Source organism: Enhydra lutris, unplaced genomic scaffold (genome assembly GCF_002288905.1).
Source record: "Enhydra lutris kenyoni isolate GAN:26980312 unplaced genomic scaffold, ASM228890v2 scaffoldscaffold2, whole genome shotgun sequence".
In the NCBI taxonomy this organism is placed as follows: Eukaryota; Metazoa; Chordata; class Mammalia; order Carnivora; family Mustelidae; genus Enhydra; species Enhydra lutris.
Window position 1 is genome coordinate 5,180,999 of NW_019154086.1, and position 18,686 is coordinate 5,199,684.

Genomic DNA, 18,686 nt, shown 5'->3' on the forward strand with positions numbered 1-18,686 from the left:
CCAAGAAAACACCCATCAGAGTAAAGGCCCCAATTTCAGCTATCAGTGGATGCAGGAAAAGCCCCAGGAAACTCTTGGGAACCCAGAGGTATTCTACCATGAGGACGGGATGCATGGCCAACATGATAGATTAATTCCTGGTACCAGATATTTAACATGATCTCAGAAGAGAGACTAAAACCCAGGTTACTCAACAAAGGGTGCACACAGCCCCAGCAGAGTGTTCTTCCTACCCTCTCTGTCCTCGGTCTCAGAAGAGCAGATAGAACTCAAGACTTTAACCCCACCCTGGAGTCCAAAGGAGAGACACGCATGTCAGGGATGGAAGTCATGGAGAATTCATCCTCACTGTCTCAGGGAGAGCTGAAGGTCTGGAAATGGCTGCCCACATTCAACACAAACAAGCTGATTAATCAGATAGTAATCAAGCACATGCCAAAGAGGAGCCAAGAACCCAGGCTGGGAGAAAAAAATAGAAGCCAAGCAAAAATTTAAAAAAAAAAAAAAAAATACTTCCTGGGTCACCAGGGTGGCTCAGTCAGTTAAGCGTCTGCCTTTGGCTCAGGTCATGATCTCAGGGTCCTGGGATGGAGCCCTGCCTCGCTCCTTGCTCAGCAGAGAGTCTGGTTCTCCATCTGCCTCTGCCCCCTCCACCACACCCCCCTCATGCTGTCTCCCCGCCACACACAAATAAATCAATAAAATCTTAAAAAAATAAATACTTACCAAGTGTTTGTGTCCAATGGAAGACAGTGATGAAAATATGAATAAAATAAGAGGGAGCAAAAAAAAAAAAAAAAAGAGGGAGCTCAACGACAAGAGGATAAAGCAACAGAACTTTCAGAACATTGTTAAGTATTAAGAGAAAAAGTAGTTGTCCTTGTTTTGCACCCAATTTTGATAAGGACGTATTTGGTGTGCATTGTTTATTATAATGCGAGGCACTATTTAGAATTTGTTATTCTTTATCATGCTAAGGAAATGGCATCTATTTCTAATTCACAAAATGCTTCAGTAACAAATGGTTGAACACTGACTCAACCTATTTCAGCTGGCATAAACAAGCTATTTTGCAAGGTCCTTTTTTTTCTTGTACCACACTTACAAAGAACTTCAGTGCAGTCCTCAGAACTTGTCCACATGAATGATGAGTGAGACATTTCATCATATTTCCTTTTAACAACCAGACTTTCTGTCATGAAGCAAATTTAATGACTCATTTTACAAAGACAAGTTTTTCCACTATTAGTATTTACAGGATTGCTAACATAGAGCTACAGGTTGTATAAATGCCCCATCCTCCCAATGTCTTGAAACTAGAAAGAAGAAAAAGCTGGTGAAATTGGGGTTCATTCGTTCTACAAACGTAAGCTTTAGAGTCAGGCAGCTCTGAGAACAAATTCTGGCTCTGCAGTTCACTAGTTGTGGCTTTGAACCACAACTTAGCTTCTCTAAGCACCAATTTTCTCATGGAACAGCTGGGTCTAGATATTTAATTTACAGGGTGTTGCAAGAATTAAATAAAAAAATGCATTTCAAGCAGGTACCCCAAGATGATTATTTATACTGTTATCGTTGCTATTTTTTTTTTGAAAAAAATTATTATGTGCCTGACACATCTTAGATAATAAATATTTATTGAATGAATAAAAGATCTCTATAAAGAATTCAGAGATGAAATAGAAAGTCTATGCCCACAAGAGATTTGCCAGTGAGGAAATTAATTGCAAATAAAATAAATCTAGATAAAACTGAGTTCTAGGTTTGATTTCATGAGGCCTAGCAACTTCTTTTTTTTTTTCCTGAAAAAAATTTTTATTTTAAATTCTAATCTAGTGACCTAATTCTGTTACCTTGTTCCTAAGTATTCTTCCTAACTAGATCTCAGCCTGGTTCCCGAGCACATTCACAAACTAATTCCTGACCCTGTGTACTCTTTGGGTGAAAATAACAGAAATCAACTTAAGCTAGCTGAAGTTAAAGAAGAAATTGTACAAAAATCTAGGAACTGCTCTCTCATGGGACACATAGGCAGGGATATAGCTGAGTGTCAAGAAGGAATGGAATAAAAAAAAAAAGGAAAGCTTTTGGGAACTAGAATTCCCTCCCTCTCCCCCTCCTTCCAACTTTCAGTTTTGTTTCTCTCCGACTGTGTCTTTCTCCAAGGTGAGCCTCTTCTCTCTCTAGACTGCTGGCAGAAGATGAGTCTTGAATCTGCATGTTTTGCCTCCATCCTAATTCATATTCCTGGAGGCACTCTGGTTTGCCTGGCTTAGAGTAAGCACCTGCCCTGTTCCATTCAATGGCCTCTAGGAGAAAGGGATCAGAACGGACCACAGAATGGACTACCTTCACTGCTTGAAGTGAAGAGCCAGGGGAAGAGCCCACCTTGCGTGGAGAAATGGCAGCAGTGTCCATGACACCCAGCCCCTACCACACACTGACCCTTAACTTGTCACAGCCCTAATCTTAACCACAAACTGAGCTGCACATTAATAATCTTGGCCCAGGAATTCCACTTACACTGACATTGTGAAGCACACATAAATGAGAACATGAAGAGATCTTGCTTCACTTCCTTTTGAGAAAATGTGGTTTTTACATAGTGAATTTTATTTGAAATCATATTTATTCACTGTAAAACACCTGAGTGAAAACTAAAAGATAAAAGGAAAAAATCTAGTTCCTTCTAAACATTCTTAAAAACCTGGATATTTCCAAACATTCCTAAGTAAAACACTGTATATAGAATAAGATTTCTGAATTTGGAGGTAAATATTTCTGCTTTGGTCCCTGCTGGTGGGGTCAGGCTAACTTCCTTAGTCTCTGCACAGCTTGGAAAGCATCATCCACCGCTCAGTAAAAGTCAGAGGTTGGGATTACGATCAAAACCTTGCTTGCCCCAGCCTCCCTTGGTCCGGGAGTTTGGGTACCTTCCATGTTCTCTCTTTAACAAGGGTCTATCTCAAGATTGGACTTATTTTCTTTGAACTCTATCAACTTCAGAGTAAATCCTGTACCTTCTTGGGGTTCCTGCTATCTCCTTCTCCTTTTCCTTCTTCAGGAGTATCACAGGACACAAGATGTCCAGTGCCAGCTAAGTTGCAATAAGCCAACAATAGTCTATCTTTTGCATTGATTGCAACCAAAATTTCTAGACAAAATGCAAAAAACAAATATCTAAAATATCACAATTGTACACATGCATGGCAGACCCAAAGAAGTGTAGCAAAGGCTTCAAGAGTTCAAGAGTTCATCCCCGGCAAAACTCAGAGCTCTGTATATGACAGATTGACCCAAATACCATAGCAAAGGTTTGAAAACTGGACAGACATGAGAATCCCCACTCCCAAAAGGTGAGATACAATTTGCAGCCTGGACCTAAGCCAACTGATTGCCCACTAACACAAGCAAACAAAAATTCAATATTCTTTAGAGGATTTTTAACAGAATCCAGAATCTCCTAACGTAATATTCAAGATGTTCTGGATAGAATTCAAAATTACTGAATGCGGGACACCTGGGTGGCTCAGTGGGTTAGGCCGCTGCCTTCGGCTCAGGTCATGATCCTGGGGTCCTGGGATCGAGTCCCGCATTGGGCTCCTTGCTCGGCAGGGAGCCTGCTTCCTCCTCTCTCTCTGCCTGCCTCTCTGCCTGCTTGTGTGTACTCTCTCTCTCTGACAAATAAATAAAATCTTTAAAAAAAAAAAATTACTGAATGCACAAAGAACAAGAAAAGTCTGACCAGTACTCAGGAGAAAAGGTAATCAAGAGATGGCCCCAACTGGAATTACCAGACACAGACTTGATAACACCCATTATAACCATGATGTAAAGATGAACATTCTTGAGATAAATAAGAGGACAAAGTTCTTGGCAGAGAAAGAAAAGCAATTTTTTTAGCTAAATGGAAAATTTTAAACTAGGAGATACAATATCTGAAATTCACAGTTCTACCAGGTGTGGTCAATAGCAGAATGGAGATGACAGAGGAAAGAAAACCTGAAGATAGGTGAAGAGAAATTATACAGGGGCGCCTGGGTGGTTCAGTTGGTTACGACTCTGCCTTCAGCTCAGGTCATAATCCCAGGGTCCTGGGATCAAGCCTTGCATCTGGTTCCCTGTTTGGTGGGGACCCTGCTTCTCCCTCTCCCTCTGCATGCTTGCTCTTTCTCTATTTCTCTGTCTGTCAAATAAATAAGTAAAACCTTTAAAAGAGAGAGAGAAATTATACAATAAGAAGAACAGAGAGAAAAAGATTGAAAAAATTAATGTAACCTTAGGTGCTTGTCAATCTAACATTCATATCATTGAAATCTCAGAAAAAGAGAGAGATTGATTCAGAATATGTATTTGAAAAAATAATGACAGAAAACATTCCATATTTGGTGAAATGTATCTATTTAATTTCAAGAAGCTCAGTGAATCCTATCAGGTTAAGTTAAAAAAAAAATACCCAGATATATCATAATTAAACTATAAAAACCAAAGGTGAAGAAAATGTCTTAAAAGCACATGGAAACAAATGATGACACATTACACATAGGGAAACTATGACTACTTCTTATCAGAAACCTCAGAGCCCTGAAGACAATGAGAGAATATCTTTAAAGTGCTAGAAGAAAAATTAATAAATAGATAATCATAAAAAGTACTGGAAGGACGCCTGGCTGGCTCAGTTGGTAGAGCATGCAACTCTTGATCTCGAGGTTCAAGCCCCACGTTGGGTGTAGAGATTACTTAAACATAAGAAGTGCTAGAAGGAGGGGCACCTGGGTGGCTCAGCAGGTTAAAGCCTCTGCCTTCAGCTCAGGTCATGATCCCAGAGTCCTGGGATCGAGCCCCTCATCGGGCTCTCTGCTCAGTGGGGAGCCTGCTTCCTCCTCTCTCTCTCTCTCTCTCTCTCTCTGCCTGCCTCTCTGCCTACTCGTGATCTCTGTCTGTCAGATAAATAAATAAAATCTTCAAAAAAAAAAAAAAAGAAGAAGAAGAAGAAGTGCTAGAAGGAAAGAACTGTCAACTCGGAATTCTATAGCCAACAAAAGCATCCTTCAAGAATGTAGGCAGAATAAAGATATTCTCAGGTGAGGGAAAACTAAGAGAATTTATCACTTGCAGACTTGTTCTAAAAGAAATGGCTAAGAAAGTTCTTTGGGACAAGGGAAGAAAGAATAAAAGAAATAATTAATATCTAGATAAATAGAGTATTGGCAGCCTCTTAAATTCTTTAAAATATGTTGAAAGCAAAAATTATAACATTGTAATATTTCAATGGAATATATACACCGACCACAACATAGGAGGATCAAGACACAGAACCCTATTTGATTATAAGGCTTGTATTACCCTTATTTGAAGTGGTAAAATATTAATTCTAAATATACTGTGAAAAGTTAGATATATACATTGTAATTCTTAGAGCAACTACTAAACAATACCAAGACATAGCCAAAAATTCAATAAATAAATTAAGATAACTATTTCATAATAGTCAAATAATAAGAAAGAAGTTAGGAAAGAGAATAAAATAGCATATAATACATATAATAAAGTACATATTAGTCAACTATGTTGTTGTTAAGGCTTTTGGTCAACAGTAGACAAGTTTTTGGAGAGTCAAAAGTTATGCACAGATTTTTGAATATGTGGAGAGTTGGTGCCCTGAAACCCCACATCGCTCAAGAGTCAATGGTATAGAAAGAGTTAAAGCAACATGATAGGAAAAGATAAACCATGCGAACAGTAATCAAAAGAAAACTAGAGTGCCTATATTACTTTCAGACAGAGTAGACTTCAGAATAGGGCAAATTACTGGAGAAAAAGAGAGACATTATATAATGATAAAAGAATAAATTCGCTGAGAAGGCATAGTTATTAAATGAGTATGTACTTAATTGAAGAGCTCAAAAATACAGGAAGCAAAAGCTAGCAGAACTGAAGAGAAATAAAAAAATGCATAATTATATTTGAAGATGTGATGGGACCATGACGATATCATGGGACCATTAATCCTAAAATCTTGACCACAATTCCTCTCAAGAGGGGCTATGCAGATTGGCTCTCTCTGTTTCCACAAAGAATTGGCCCTGCTCCAGAGAGCTTAAAGTGAGTGACTCCATGTCCAGAGCTGTGAAGAGGCAACCCTACCCAGATGTAGGACCGCGAATATGACCGGACATCAGCTATTTGTTGAAATTTTAGAGAAAACCAGTAGTAACCTTCCAGCAATATCTCTGAGAAACCTAAGAAAATTCAAACATAACATTAAGAGTTTATGGTGGACAGGTGTTTTCGCATTCATCATCCACTCTCCCACTTCTAGTTACTGTGTCCAGTTTTGTATTAGAGAAAATACCCTTTCTCCAGCTTGAGCCATAATCATCTCAAGTCAGTAAGTACAGTCCGTCCTCCTGACCAACATGATTGGTCAGAGATGGGCATACAACCTATCGAGAGCCAATGAGAAGCAAAAATATATTTGCTGAGACTTCTGGAAAAAGAAGTTCCATGGGAACCACCAGGAAAGAGGATGTGATGGAAGGATACCAGAGCTGGCAAGGTGCCAGTCCATTTGATATCATGACAAAAAGCCTAGCAGTATACTGTGTAGAGCCCAAGTGTTAAGCCTACACAGCTGAAGGCAGACTGGAAGGATGGAGAGAAAGGGTCTTTGATATCCCTTAAGCCTCTGGTTCAAGCCTTAACTAATGACGAAATAGCTGCTCTGGTAGCTTCCATCATGCAAGGAAATTCTGGTTTTTTCCCCCTCTCAAGTGGGGCTGGGTTTTCTGTCATTCATAACAGAGTTCTAACATGCAATTTACCCCCTTCAATCCTCTCTAAACCCCATGTCTTTCCCCAAAAAATGAAAACAAAAGGCATGTGATTTAAGTGCTTCTACTTTTAATGCTGAACAGTATCTTTACTTGTAGAAAATGATGATGTGCAAATGTTGTAGAAGATGAAGCTTGGTATGTAGAAATAACAACCACTTAAATGACGAGCAAGACACATACAAAAGAGAGTCATTCAGAATTAAAACTGAGAGCAAAAGAAAAAAGTTTCCCATTTCTGTTTATACAGAATGCTATTAACTCTGCTTTTGCTAAAAACTTTGAAAAGTGTTACTCAAGCCATTGTCTCCTGGGAGGATATTTACCACCATCAACCACCTACGCTTCTGTTTGTTTGGTGTTTGTTTTTGTTTTTGTTTTTGTTTCACAAATATGTGACAACTAAAAATTGTATGTATTCAGGTGTACAATGTGATGGTTTGCTGTAGATAAACATGGTGAAATATTCACTGCAATCAAGCTAGCTCACATATCCATCACCTCAGATAGTTCTTTTCTTTTTCTTCTTCTTTTTTTTTTTTAATTCTTAAAGCACAAGAACAGATGCAGAAGGCCCAGGTATTTCCAGGCCCTGTTGGTACTCAAGGAAAGAATGGTTTCCAAACTCCTTTGTGGGTTTTGCACTGCAGGCCCAAGCTACCTCCTTCAGGGAAAATTCTTTAAGCATTCTGGAAAGCACAGTCATCCCAAACCTCAGTGGAAAAGATTCCAACTATCCAGTGGAACAAGGATTAGGTGCTTATATTCAGGGAGTTCTAAAATGAAAAATGTGTTTGTAGATAAGGATTAGTTAAATGAAGAGACTGAACTGGAGTTAATTCTGGGTAGAAATGAAATTTAAGAGATTGGTCTTCATGAAGCATTTATCAAGGACCTGCCAAGGGACTCAGAGGTGAAGGAAGCACAGTCCTTTCTAGGCAGTTGTCCCTGGCCTGGCATAAGGATGTCTTTCATACCCAGCACTCTCATCCACCATAATACATAGAGAGGCACAGCGTGTGAGGAAGGTTTGCAGGAAAGAGCTATCACATCAGAGAAGCTTCCTGATTAGGTGGTTTTGAGGAACAGGGAGGATTTCAGCACATGGAGATGGAGGTAGATTTCTGAGCTGGAGAGAAGAGCATGAAGAAAGACAGAGAGAAGCAGAAGTACACAGTAATTAGTGGTCCAGCTGGGATGGACCTAGTCACAGAATCACTTCTGAGGGAGTTCTATTGGGGAAAGGCTTAACTCACCATGAAGACCACTCAGAGGCCTTCAGTTGAGCTGGGTGACAGACCCCGTACCAACACTCCCAAGAGGCCATGTACTCCTAAAAAGGGGCAGGGTTTAGTGGAGAAGGTCTACAGACCTGGGTTTGCCTTCAAACTCTGCCACTTAATACCTGTGTGAGTTTAGGCATTCACTTAACTCTCTCAGGCTGAGGACCCAAGTGTAAAATGAGGTGAATAATATCTTTCCTGTGAACCCCCCAGGTTTGGCATGAACATGAGGAAAACTAGTGAACACAGAATAGCACTGTCAAATACTTTCTGGTAGTTTGCTACCTCACCATACATGTGAAGCACCCCAAGAAATGTTATTAAACTTTCATTGCTACTACATAACAGACCTTTGAGGCCAGGGACAATGTCTTCTTCAGGATAGGGAACATAGTATATGATCTTTTTTGAAAAGGTACTTGATGAATTCATCAATAAATGAACAAATAATGTTCAGAGCCCTCCAACTAGATAAGAAAATTAGTCTCTTAACGTCATCAAAATCTATGGGCTGTACTTTCACTTTGGGGTTGTTTGGGCTGTTGGAGTCTCTAAGTTAGTTGTGATCAGTTGGTGTCATGGTAGAGAAGGAAGCCTGTAAAGGTGGAATCATGGACATTATCTGCATAGATCCCATAAGAGTTCCCATCCCCGTACACCTGGAGCCAGACTTGGTCGCCCACTTCCAGATGGAGGAGCACAGAGCCAGAGGCCTGGTCCACATTATTCTCCTGGTACTGGTCATAGGTGAAGAGCATCGCCTTGTCCTTCTTGTAGAGGCTGACTTTGACATCCTTCAAGTAGACTGTGATGTGGTAGGAGAAGTAGTAGAGCCCAGGAATGTTGCAATGGAATTTGCCAGTGGTGCCATCATAGTGGTTTTGCAGATTGTAGAAAATTTTGGTAAAGCGAATGGGGACATTGGGGACAGTGACCCGGCTCTCCAGTCCCACACTGAATGCTGACCGGTGTACATAGGCACTTTCTCCAGGTTCTCCTTTCCTGCCTGGGGTTCCTGGAAAGCCTCGGGGACCTTCAACCCCGGTTACTCCGGTTTCACCAGTGTCACCCTTAGGACCAACGAGACCTAGAGAATGAGAAAACCTCAGTGACCATAAGGAACAGAACTCCTGCCTTGGTTAGTTCTAACCTAAAACACTGCCCCTATGGTCTTTACCCACAACCTGCCTGACTTACGGAGCAAGGAACCAAAGGGAGCTCCCAAAGAGGTGAGTTATACCTTCTCCTTCTACATCCCCCAGCAGGCTTCCATAAATTCATCTCCAACCTTATATCTTATAAGTCTCCATCATAGACCCTCCATCCTGCCAACCCTTTATAACCCTTTTCAACCATACTCTTGCTCTTCGATCCCCTCTGTCTGGGATGCCCTCCCTCCTTTTTTTCTGTCTATCCATTCTTCAAGGCCTGACTCAAGCCCTCCTCTTCTTAAAGTCTTCATTGTTAATCCAGATGTTTGCTGAGAACATTTTCTCTCTGTTCCATACCTTGGACACTTGCCCACATTCAGTTAGGCATATTTGGAATAGACGTTCTTGTAGTAATCCTTAACAGCCTTGTGCTTTAGATGTATCTTCTTAACTACACCAAGAGTTCCCCAGGAGCAGGACTGTGAGCCATGAGGATGCATTGAGTATGAACGTCACTGGGTGGAATGGGAATTAAGTGGAAATGAAGGGAAATACGAATGTGAAGGGACTGGGAAGAGTGATGGATGAGGCGGGATGGGAAAGGGTACAGGCAATGTGATGTTGATAGAACAGAATCAAAGGTACTGGTTTTACAGGTATGACCTATCCTCACGACCAGAAGGCCAACCCAAAATTCACTCCAGGCTGCTTATGGGTCACAGAAAAAAAAAAAAAAATGTTTCCTTCCTGTGTCTAGGCCTTTGTCAATAGCTAATGCCTTTGTATAGTTCCAGAAGCCCTCCTCTACCCAGGAGAAGTCTAGGATGGAAGAAGCCAAAAACCTTGTTCTTACCTGGATCTCCTTTCTCACCCTTTTCGCCAGGGGTGCCATCTCTGCCATCACGGCCTGGGGTCCCATTGTGGCCAGGATGCCCTGGGATACCTGCCACCCAGCCTGTGCAGGCCCCCTTGGGTGGGGGAAGCAGGATTCCAGGCCCTTCTGTCACGGAGTTCTGGCCATGAGTAGGCAGGACCAGTAGCAGTAGAACAGCTCGTGGCAAGAGCATCCTGACCCCTGGAACCCAGATACACTTAGTCAGCCATGCAAGCAGCTCCACACAGCTCACTTTGTCTGTACCTACACAGGACCTGGGCCACCTCAGCAGCATCCACTTCTGAGATCTGCTCTCTCAACGCTCACCTCTTCTAGAAGACTTGTCTATTTCCACCCACCTTGATCTCTTTCCACCCTCCAATTTGCAATAGTTAGCATTATTCTTTGTGTATAATCTCCTTAATCTCATGAACCTCATTCTAAGTTAAACACAGTTCACATGTACTTTTTTACTCCAAAGACTCACTATTTTTCATCAGTGTGTTTGTTTTTCAGAGTTACACAAAGCCTCTAGAACTGGGTTTGGCTTCAGGATACAGCTTCTCTGTGAGGGATGCAGGAAAGCCTCTGATTGGCAATTTTACCCCCAAGATGTGCATGATGTCTAGAATCTCGCCTCTATGCCCCAATCACCTGGGCTCTATAGTGCCCTCTCAATGAGACAAAACCAACTCACCATTCATCCATTCATTTATTCATATATGTTCATCTTTCATATATATATAGATGTAGAAAACACACACATACACACTCATGTATTCAATAACATTAGTAACATAAACACTTTGGAAACTACAGAAAACAAAAGGATACCCAGTCCCAAGGCTTTCTCTGTTTATTTTTAAACATAATGAAAAACACACTTTGCATAGAAATTTTATTCCCCTATTTTTGCTTTGTCACTTTCTAGTTCTCATAATCATCATTTTCAATGTGTGTATGCTAATTCATCAAGTGGACATAGTCAAAATATATTTAACCATTTCTATTTTGTTGAACTTTTAGCTTTGTTCCACTTTAAAGTATTATTTTAAAATCCATAACTAATATCCTTAGTCATATAGCTTATCCCCAAATTATATTCCATTATGATATATTCCCAGAAGTAAAATTACTGGGCCAAATGTATGAACATTTTTAAGTTCTGGATGTATATTTCCAAACTATAGTTTGTTACACTGTTACTAGGTCTAGTTTGTTACTAATCTGTTAGTTACACTGTTATACTGTTACTAGTTTGTTACTAGTAGTGTGTTTGTAAGTGTATAAGGACCCTATTAGCTATTCCCACCAGCAAAATTTTAAAAACCTATTTTTGCTGTTGTTAGTTTAGTGAACAAAAGAAATGACACCTTGGACGTTGATCAACAGTGAGTTGTACCCTTTATTAAAGGCCTATTTCCTGACTTAATTTCTTCATGATACATCCACTAGTGGTTTTGTCACTTAATTTATTAGATACACAATGTACTTTTGAATCAATTTGTGTGAGCTCTTTATGCGGACATTTTATCATCTATGCCATGACTATTTTCTCTGGTGATTATTCTGTAGATTATTCTTTTGTTTACCCTAATTTTTAAAAAAATGTTTTATTTATTTATAAGATAGGTAGAGAGAGGGAGAGCAGAGAGCATAAGCAGGAAGATGGGGAGAGGGATAGAGGGAGAGGCAGAAGCAAATGCCCCACTGAGCAGGGACCCTGCCACACAGGGCTCGATCCACGGACCCTGGAATCATGACCTGAGCAAAAGGCAGACACTTAACCCACTGAGCCCTCCAGGTGCCCCAGTTTACCCTGATTTTTAAGTGACAGAAGTTTTAGTTTTTATAGTCAACTCTGTTGATATTTTTCTTTGCTTCTAAGTTTTAAACAGTTCCTAGCCTTTCTAGGTCTTGGTAAATATTCTATTTTATTATCTTCTGTTGTTTGATATATTTTAAATTTCACTCTTTATTTCATCTTCAATATTTTGTTTTGGTGTAAACTGTGCTCTAAAATACTCAAATGATTTCTCTAGCTATTTAAAGACATCTTTAGTTAATCTCTCCCTTCCATTGCGCTTCTGCATCATTTAGGAAATACCAAGTTTTAACATGATCTTGTAAGTAAAGTGAGAACTGAGAATGAGATAGACTGATAGAAGAAGAGGCAGAGAGGACCCAGAGCAACGGGCATTGCCTGTTGGTGGTGGTGACTCTCTGGCCGAGGCGCCTCTTACCATCTACATGTACCTTTGTCGCCCTCTACTGGTTTTCAAGGGCTCAGGCGGGTGACGTCAACAGGTGGGGGAAATGAGACACAGTCTTAGGCTTGGCTTGTCCCGAAATAAGAAAGAGGTGAGTTAGATTAGAAACCAAGAAGGAGAAACCAGCCAAGCCCCTTTCATATTTAGGAAAAATACTTGTTCTGACGCTTTTAAGACTTCATATGCATTCAAAGTTTCTCACTATTTGTCACCTCACCTTGCTCCTGTTTCCGAGGGTTAGCATTACAAGTCCCAAGAAGACCTCTGAGAGGTATGCTCGCTTTCTCCCAAAATGAGGAGAGGGCAGAATCTATGAGGCTGTGCTCTTTTCCACAGGGAGATAGGAAGAGAGTCCAGAACATAAGAACTGGTGGGGATAGCTACAGAGGGACCCCAAAATAGAAGGAGATTGGGGCTTTCTCCAAACTGTTGGGGGAAGTGAGAAATCAAAAGGTCTCTGGAGTTCTGTGGTTCCTCCTCCTCTTTTAAAAGTCAAGATTCTTTTCTCCCAGCCCAAGGGAAGGCATTTCTGTCCTCAGCACTTTGGTATTATGGATGGATTTCTCCACTAACAGGGACAACAATTCTGGGTTCCCTGACAGTGGCATGGGGTGGAGGTACTGAGAAGAGGGATGGGGGGAAGACGGGTACACAATCCTCAGAAGTTTCTGATGCTAAGAACAGATTCTGATTGCAGAAGAAAATTGTCTTCTAACCTAGTTCGGGGTGGAAAAATCAGCAATGGATAACAACAGAAGGTCAGCGCAGAGGTGCCACTTACCAAAAAAATGTATTCCAAAATTACTTGTGCTCTTTGTTTGGATAGGGCAACTGTTACGCTTTGATTTGGAAAGTCTTCTGTTTCTACATGGGAAAACATTATTACATGAAACTGTAATCCAAGACTCAACTGTGGCTGTAAAGAGAACTTTTATATGGCTCCTGGAGCTAAACCCCAAGTTCCACTCATAATTCTATTTCTGCCGAGCTCCATTTGTAAAGCCCTTACCTCACTTAATGTCTCATTTAATCCTCACAACCATTTTGAGAGACAGTGTGAAGCAGAACAGGATCACATGCTCTATGATCTTGGTGCTTGGGGGAGACTAATTTGTTCTTATCTGTAACATGCATCAGTCATGCATTTGTTGGAGGAATAAGTGGCATAATCCATGTAAGTACTTAGAACAGTGTGTGACACATGTCAGTGCTTAGCAAATGTTAGCCCCGACTGTACCCATTTAGAGAGGAGGAAAGTGAATTTCAGGAAAGTTATGTGACTCATCCTAGATCCTAGAGGGTTTTTTTGTTTTTGTTTTTGTTTTTGTTTTTTGAGTGAGATATTTATTTATTTATTTATTTATTTATTTATTTATTTTTGCAAGGGTGAGAGAAAGAACCAGCAGGGGGAGAGGCAGTGGAAGATGCAGTCTCCCCACTGAGCCAGGAGCCCGACTGATCCCAGAACCCCGGGATCATGGCCTGAGCTGAGAGCAGATGCTTAATCAACTGAGCCACCCAGGCGACCAATCCTAGAGCTTTTTAATGTAAAAGAGCTGGAAATCAAATTCTGGTCTTCCAAAGCCCAAAAATGGACTCTTTAAGGCACAGCTCAGAGGAGGCGGGGGGAAGCATCAGGATCACACATCTGTCTTTTCATGTTCCACTCCATGGGATGGGGGACATAAGAGAAAGTAGCTGGAGAAGCCCTCCAAATCATGAAGCAGGTGCCCTGGCTTCTAGTCTAGGCTCTGCCACGAACACGCTAGGTGACTTACGTGTCTCCACCTTATCTCCCGGATCTCCTGCTCTTTGCCTGCAAATGTGATTATTAATATTAACCCTTACCTCGCCTATTTCACGATCTTATTGTGAGAATCAGATGAGTAAAAGTCACACATGTGAGTGAAGAGAAGGGAAATGAACGAATATTTATGGGCCACCTGTTACAGATCCCCACTCTACATCCACCTGCCCTTCATCTCATTTCACCCCTACTACTTCAGCAGGTGGGACCCAACTCCCACAAGAGGAATCCCAGGACCAGAGCCGGTTAGTAACTTCCACCCACCCATAACAAAGAAAAGCATGCAAAGGCACAATTTAAAATCCAAAACCCTAGTTCTTTGTACTGAACTGGCTTTCATGATATACCGGGTATAGGCATGGATTCATTCATTTTTAAAAATCATATGAGGGGAAGCCCACGATGTCCTCTGGATCCTAAAGGACTGTACTATGATCTCGCATTTTCATGTGTTAAAATATATAAGAAATTCCACTTTGACCTGCTGGAATTTCAGAAACAACAGCAGAATCTTGTGAAATGCAAGATGGGGTCTCCTTTGGGACTGGCAAGAAACAGAGCATTAGGTGGGGGAAAGGCCACCAAATCTGGTGCCAACGCTTCCAGCAGGAAAGGGCACTAAAGCACAGATCACTAAGTCCCTGTGAGCCAGAATGGACCCCGAAATTATCTCAACCCTGTCCTGCCTTTACAAATGGAAGGTAAAGGAGAAAGAAGAAGATGTGTTTATTAGATCCTCATGGAGGCCAGCTCCCACACTGGGAGATTTTACCCATTATTTATTTCATCTATTACTTATTTTAATCTTTATAAGAACTCCATGAAGCAAGGAATATAATCCCAACATTAAAGAAGGGGAAAGTGAGAGATTAAGGACATGACCCCTGAGCCATTCCTGTTCTGACTTCCAACCCAGTGAGCTACCCATCACATTACATGGCCTCTAAAAAGCCTCAGACTCAACTTCCTAACCCGCTAAATGTGATCACAAAGGTGAGGGATGTGAGAACACTGAAACTGGCAAGGGTGCGTTGGAGTAGAAATTGCACAAGGTACTTTCAAATGCTTATTTCATGTAAATTTCCCCCATAGTCCTGCTCTTGATTCCACTATAGAGAAGAATCCGAGACTTGAAGAGACCAAGGTGCTGGTTTAAGATCATGCGACTCTTAGAAATGTTGAGTGGGCTGGGAAGGGAAGAAAAAAAAGAAAGAAAGAAAGAAACAGATTGCGCAACTCTTGTATGGGTTCTACAAAACTGCCATTTTTAAAGGTTAAAAATGGTAGAATATTGGCAGTTTCACATGGTTCAACCTAATGATGAATGACAGAATCAGGAATCAACTCAATTCTGTCTGGCTTTCAGGAGGATTATCTGAAAACCTTCACTCAACCCTAAGAGAGCTGTCAGCATCCCCATGCCCAACACACACACACACACGCACGCACGCACGCACGCACGCACGCATGCGCGCGCTTCCAATCTCGAGGAACTAGTAAAACAGAACATCCCTCCAATGCATTTTTTAGGATCAGTATCTCTTCATGTGAAAAATTTCTTATTGAAAATTCTACTCTCCAAAGCTTCTACCTCCTGACCTCAGCCAAGTGGGGCCATTAATTTCCTGTTTTGACAAAGAGTTGGTGGAAAGTTTGTCCCCACACCCACCTCAGAAAGACAAGGAGCAAGTCCTGTGTCTCTCTTTATAGCTCCTCAGGAACTAAGGGAGGGAGGCAGCAAGGACTACCAGTTGAGCTGTTTGTGCTTTCTCTGCTTCAGGAACAAAGCTGACCCCTCGTGCTCCTTGGGGCACATTCTACCAGCACAAAGGGCTCCCAGGCTTCCCCACTTTCTCTGGAGGAGCTCACCTTTCCGCTAATGGGTGGAGTCACCAGGAGTGAGGTGGCTGCATCCCCTATGAAGCTTGATCTGAAAACCAGAACTTCTCTAGACTGGGGACCCACACCCACTGACACAGGAGTGCTGGGCTGATCTCTAAAATCTTTCCCACTCTGACCTCTGCCTCTACACTGAAAACAACCGGATGCCTCAGGCGCAGCGCTCACCGGGGTGAGCAAGACAGAGGAGACCCACTGGTTTCTGACAGAAAATGTCGTCTAAAAATAAGATTTTTATAAGTTTTCAGTATATCCCAAGCTCACTTTATCTCATTTGAATATCTCAATCATCCTGTGAAATAACATCACATCAGGGCAGATATCCCCGTATTTACAGATTCCTTCAGATCTTTGTATCTCACTAACTCCACCCAGTGTCTGGCCTTATCGAATCTGTTCGAGCAGTATTTGCTGAGAGGAATCCAGTGGTGGAGCTGGGTTCCAGACTCAGCCTGAGGTTAGAACTCAGGCTGTCCCCCAGCTGCCTTACCCTATGCTTCTTTCTTTGCCTACCTGGTCAAGCTAGAAGTGAATTATTTCCTTCTCTTCTTATTTAATTGAACTCTATCGCTTGGCCATCTTTCCCTCCTCATCGATCCCAACCTTTTCTCTGTGTAGGCATCTGGCCACAGAGTGAATTGGGCAAAATTCAAGATGCCCCAGGCATTTTGATCAGAGGAACAGCTCCTTTTCTCTTTGAGCTGTGGAAGAATCAAGGAAGAAGCCTGAGGTCTTTCTATATCCACCAGGGCTGCTCTGGCCAGAGTTTTGCCTGTACCCATCTGTACCAGCTATGACAAGAGAGCCTGTGCAAACCCCAGCCAGAGGCTCCATTGCAAGACAGCCACCCCCACCCCCCAGCGTGGGACTGTAATCAACTTGTTCTTACCCTCAAGTGTAGAATCGGACCCACAAAGTGCAGTCAGGTTGGAAATGAGATGATCCAGCCTCAGCAGCCTGATACACAAGGGGACAGGCCATCCCCACCCCACAGTTGTCCCTTCCTATTGGCCAACCCTAACCCTATGAGGGCCAGAGGCCAGTGGGCAGGCACCCTGTCCCTGGCAACTGCTTCAGGTCTCCACTCTGGGGAACCCGCTGCAACCCCCCATGGGCTTGGGAAGCCAAGTGGGTCCTCAGTCACAGCATCCACATTCCCTTGGCTCTTAGGTTTGCATCCTACAACAGCAAGAGAAGATGGGGCAAGGGTGAAGCCCAGAAAAAGGAAAACAAGCCATCTCTGCATCTGAGGGAGAAGCTTCCTCCTGTAAAATAAATTGTCCAGTGGTGCAGGAGACCCCCCTTTTCCCCCATAGATCTGCTGTCATAAGTCAGGAGCACTGATGACCATCACCACTGTGCTCCTGCTCGCTATGCATGACAAAGCATGAGACTGTGTGGTCCAGACAGAGCACTTCAGAAAGGGGAATAGTCAGAGGAGTGGCAATAAAACAAGAACTAGAACACATCCTCCACACCCTGGCCTGGACCCCAAATCTGAGGAGGACTTTGTGTGTTATTCTGAGAACCAAGGCGAAAGGAAGTTCCTGGGGTGATGTGGGGCAGAGCCAGAGTAAGACCTTTAGAGCCCCTGCATTCCAAAAAGTTATGAAGCACCCAACCCAATGTGATTCAAATTCGACATAACAGAAAATGTCCATAAAATGTGATACTAGAACACCATCTCTCAAAGTTTTCTGATTCCAAAATTCTGAATAAGGTTTTGAAAACTAACTTTTTGTGGGTATGTGAGCCCTCATTTTGTCAGTCCCTTAAGCATCTCGCCTACTCTACCTAGTGGGGAACCCAGCTCTGGCCTGGAGTGGCTTGGAGGACCAGTGGCTGCCACCCACGTAGGTGTTCCTAGAAGGCTGAGGTTTGAAATGTCAACTTTCATCACCTTGGGCTCTTTCTTGGCAAACCCATGTTCTGTTTTTGAAACACAGGATCAGAGCTGGTTCCTGTAAGCCACAAATTCTGAGGCATTAAATCATGACCCCAGCAAGAGCTCAAGACCCCAGCAACAACTTCCATAAGACATTCAGAAACAGAATGCTCTCAGGCAGAGGCTGGGCAAGTGTGTGTCTGCCCCCAAACATGCTGGCCATGCGGAACCCAGAAGTCCAGAGCAATGTAAAGTAAAAGTCTTGTCTTAGGCCTTGGCCTTCAGGTAACATGCAGACTTTCTAGAGAAGTCACATTAGGCCTTTGAGATTGGAGTCATGAATCCCTTACCTAGGGCCCAAGAGGCCAGGGAAAACAAGACTTAATATAGTTTACCAGATAAACTATATTGTTGTGTTGTATATATGTGTTGTATCCCCTGGCCCCTAGAATATGATCTCGTATAAGCTGGGCAATAAAAAATGTTGAATCGATAAATAGGTAAGTGATCATATTTAATCTCCCCTTGAAGATAGCTACAGCTGTCTTCTATTTTACAAATAAAGCATCTGGAGGTCAGTGAGGCTAAGTGACTTGTCCAAGGCACAGATCTAAGATACAAACCCAGATCTGACTACAAACCTAGTATGCTTTCTAATACCTCATGTCTCTCACTTCTCCTGAT

The 18,686-nt window shown here is 42.1% G+C and overlaps 1 protein-coding gene across 2 annotated transcripts; it reads right to left on the reverse strand.

Annotated features, from left to right (window-relative positions):
• Window positions 1–6,886: 6,886 nt before the first annotated feature.
• LOC111148113 (adiponectin, C1Q and collagen domain containing) lies at window positions 6,887–17,153 on the reverse strand. 2 transcript variants are annotated; one of them, XM_022504533.1, is made up of 3 exons: window positions 17,007–17,153; window positions 10,121–10,342; window positions 6,887–9,203 (listed from the first exon to the last, which is right to left on the reverse strand). In XM_022504533.1, exons 2-3 carry the CDS (start codon window positions 10,332–10,334, stop codon window positions 8,683–8,685), a joined length of 735 nt encoding a protein of 244 aa, XP_022360241.1. In that variant the 5' UTR covers window positions 10,335–10,342; window positions 17,007–17,153; the 3' UTR covers window positions 6,887–8,682. The 2 variants fall into 2 exon arrangements, with proteins under 2 accessions (XP_022360241.1, XP_022360247.1); XM_022504539.1 differs by having other exon boundaries at window positions 10,121–10,416; window positions 17,007–17,044.
• Between the last annotated feature and the right edge of the window lie 1,533 nt (window positions 17,154–18,686).

Excerpts from the sequence above, each read along its gene's own strand:
- LOC111148113 (XM_022504533.1), bottom strand. The coding sequence starts at position 10,334 with ATGCTCTTGCCACGAGCTGTTCTACTGCTACTGGTCCTGCCTACTCAT. Across the intron at positions 9,204-10,120 it reads GGGTGAGAAAGGAGATCCAG|GTCTCGTTGGTCCTAAGGGT; the intron begins GTAAGAACAAGG and ends CTCATTCTCTAG.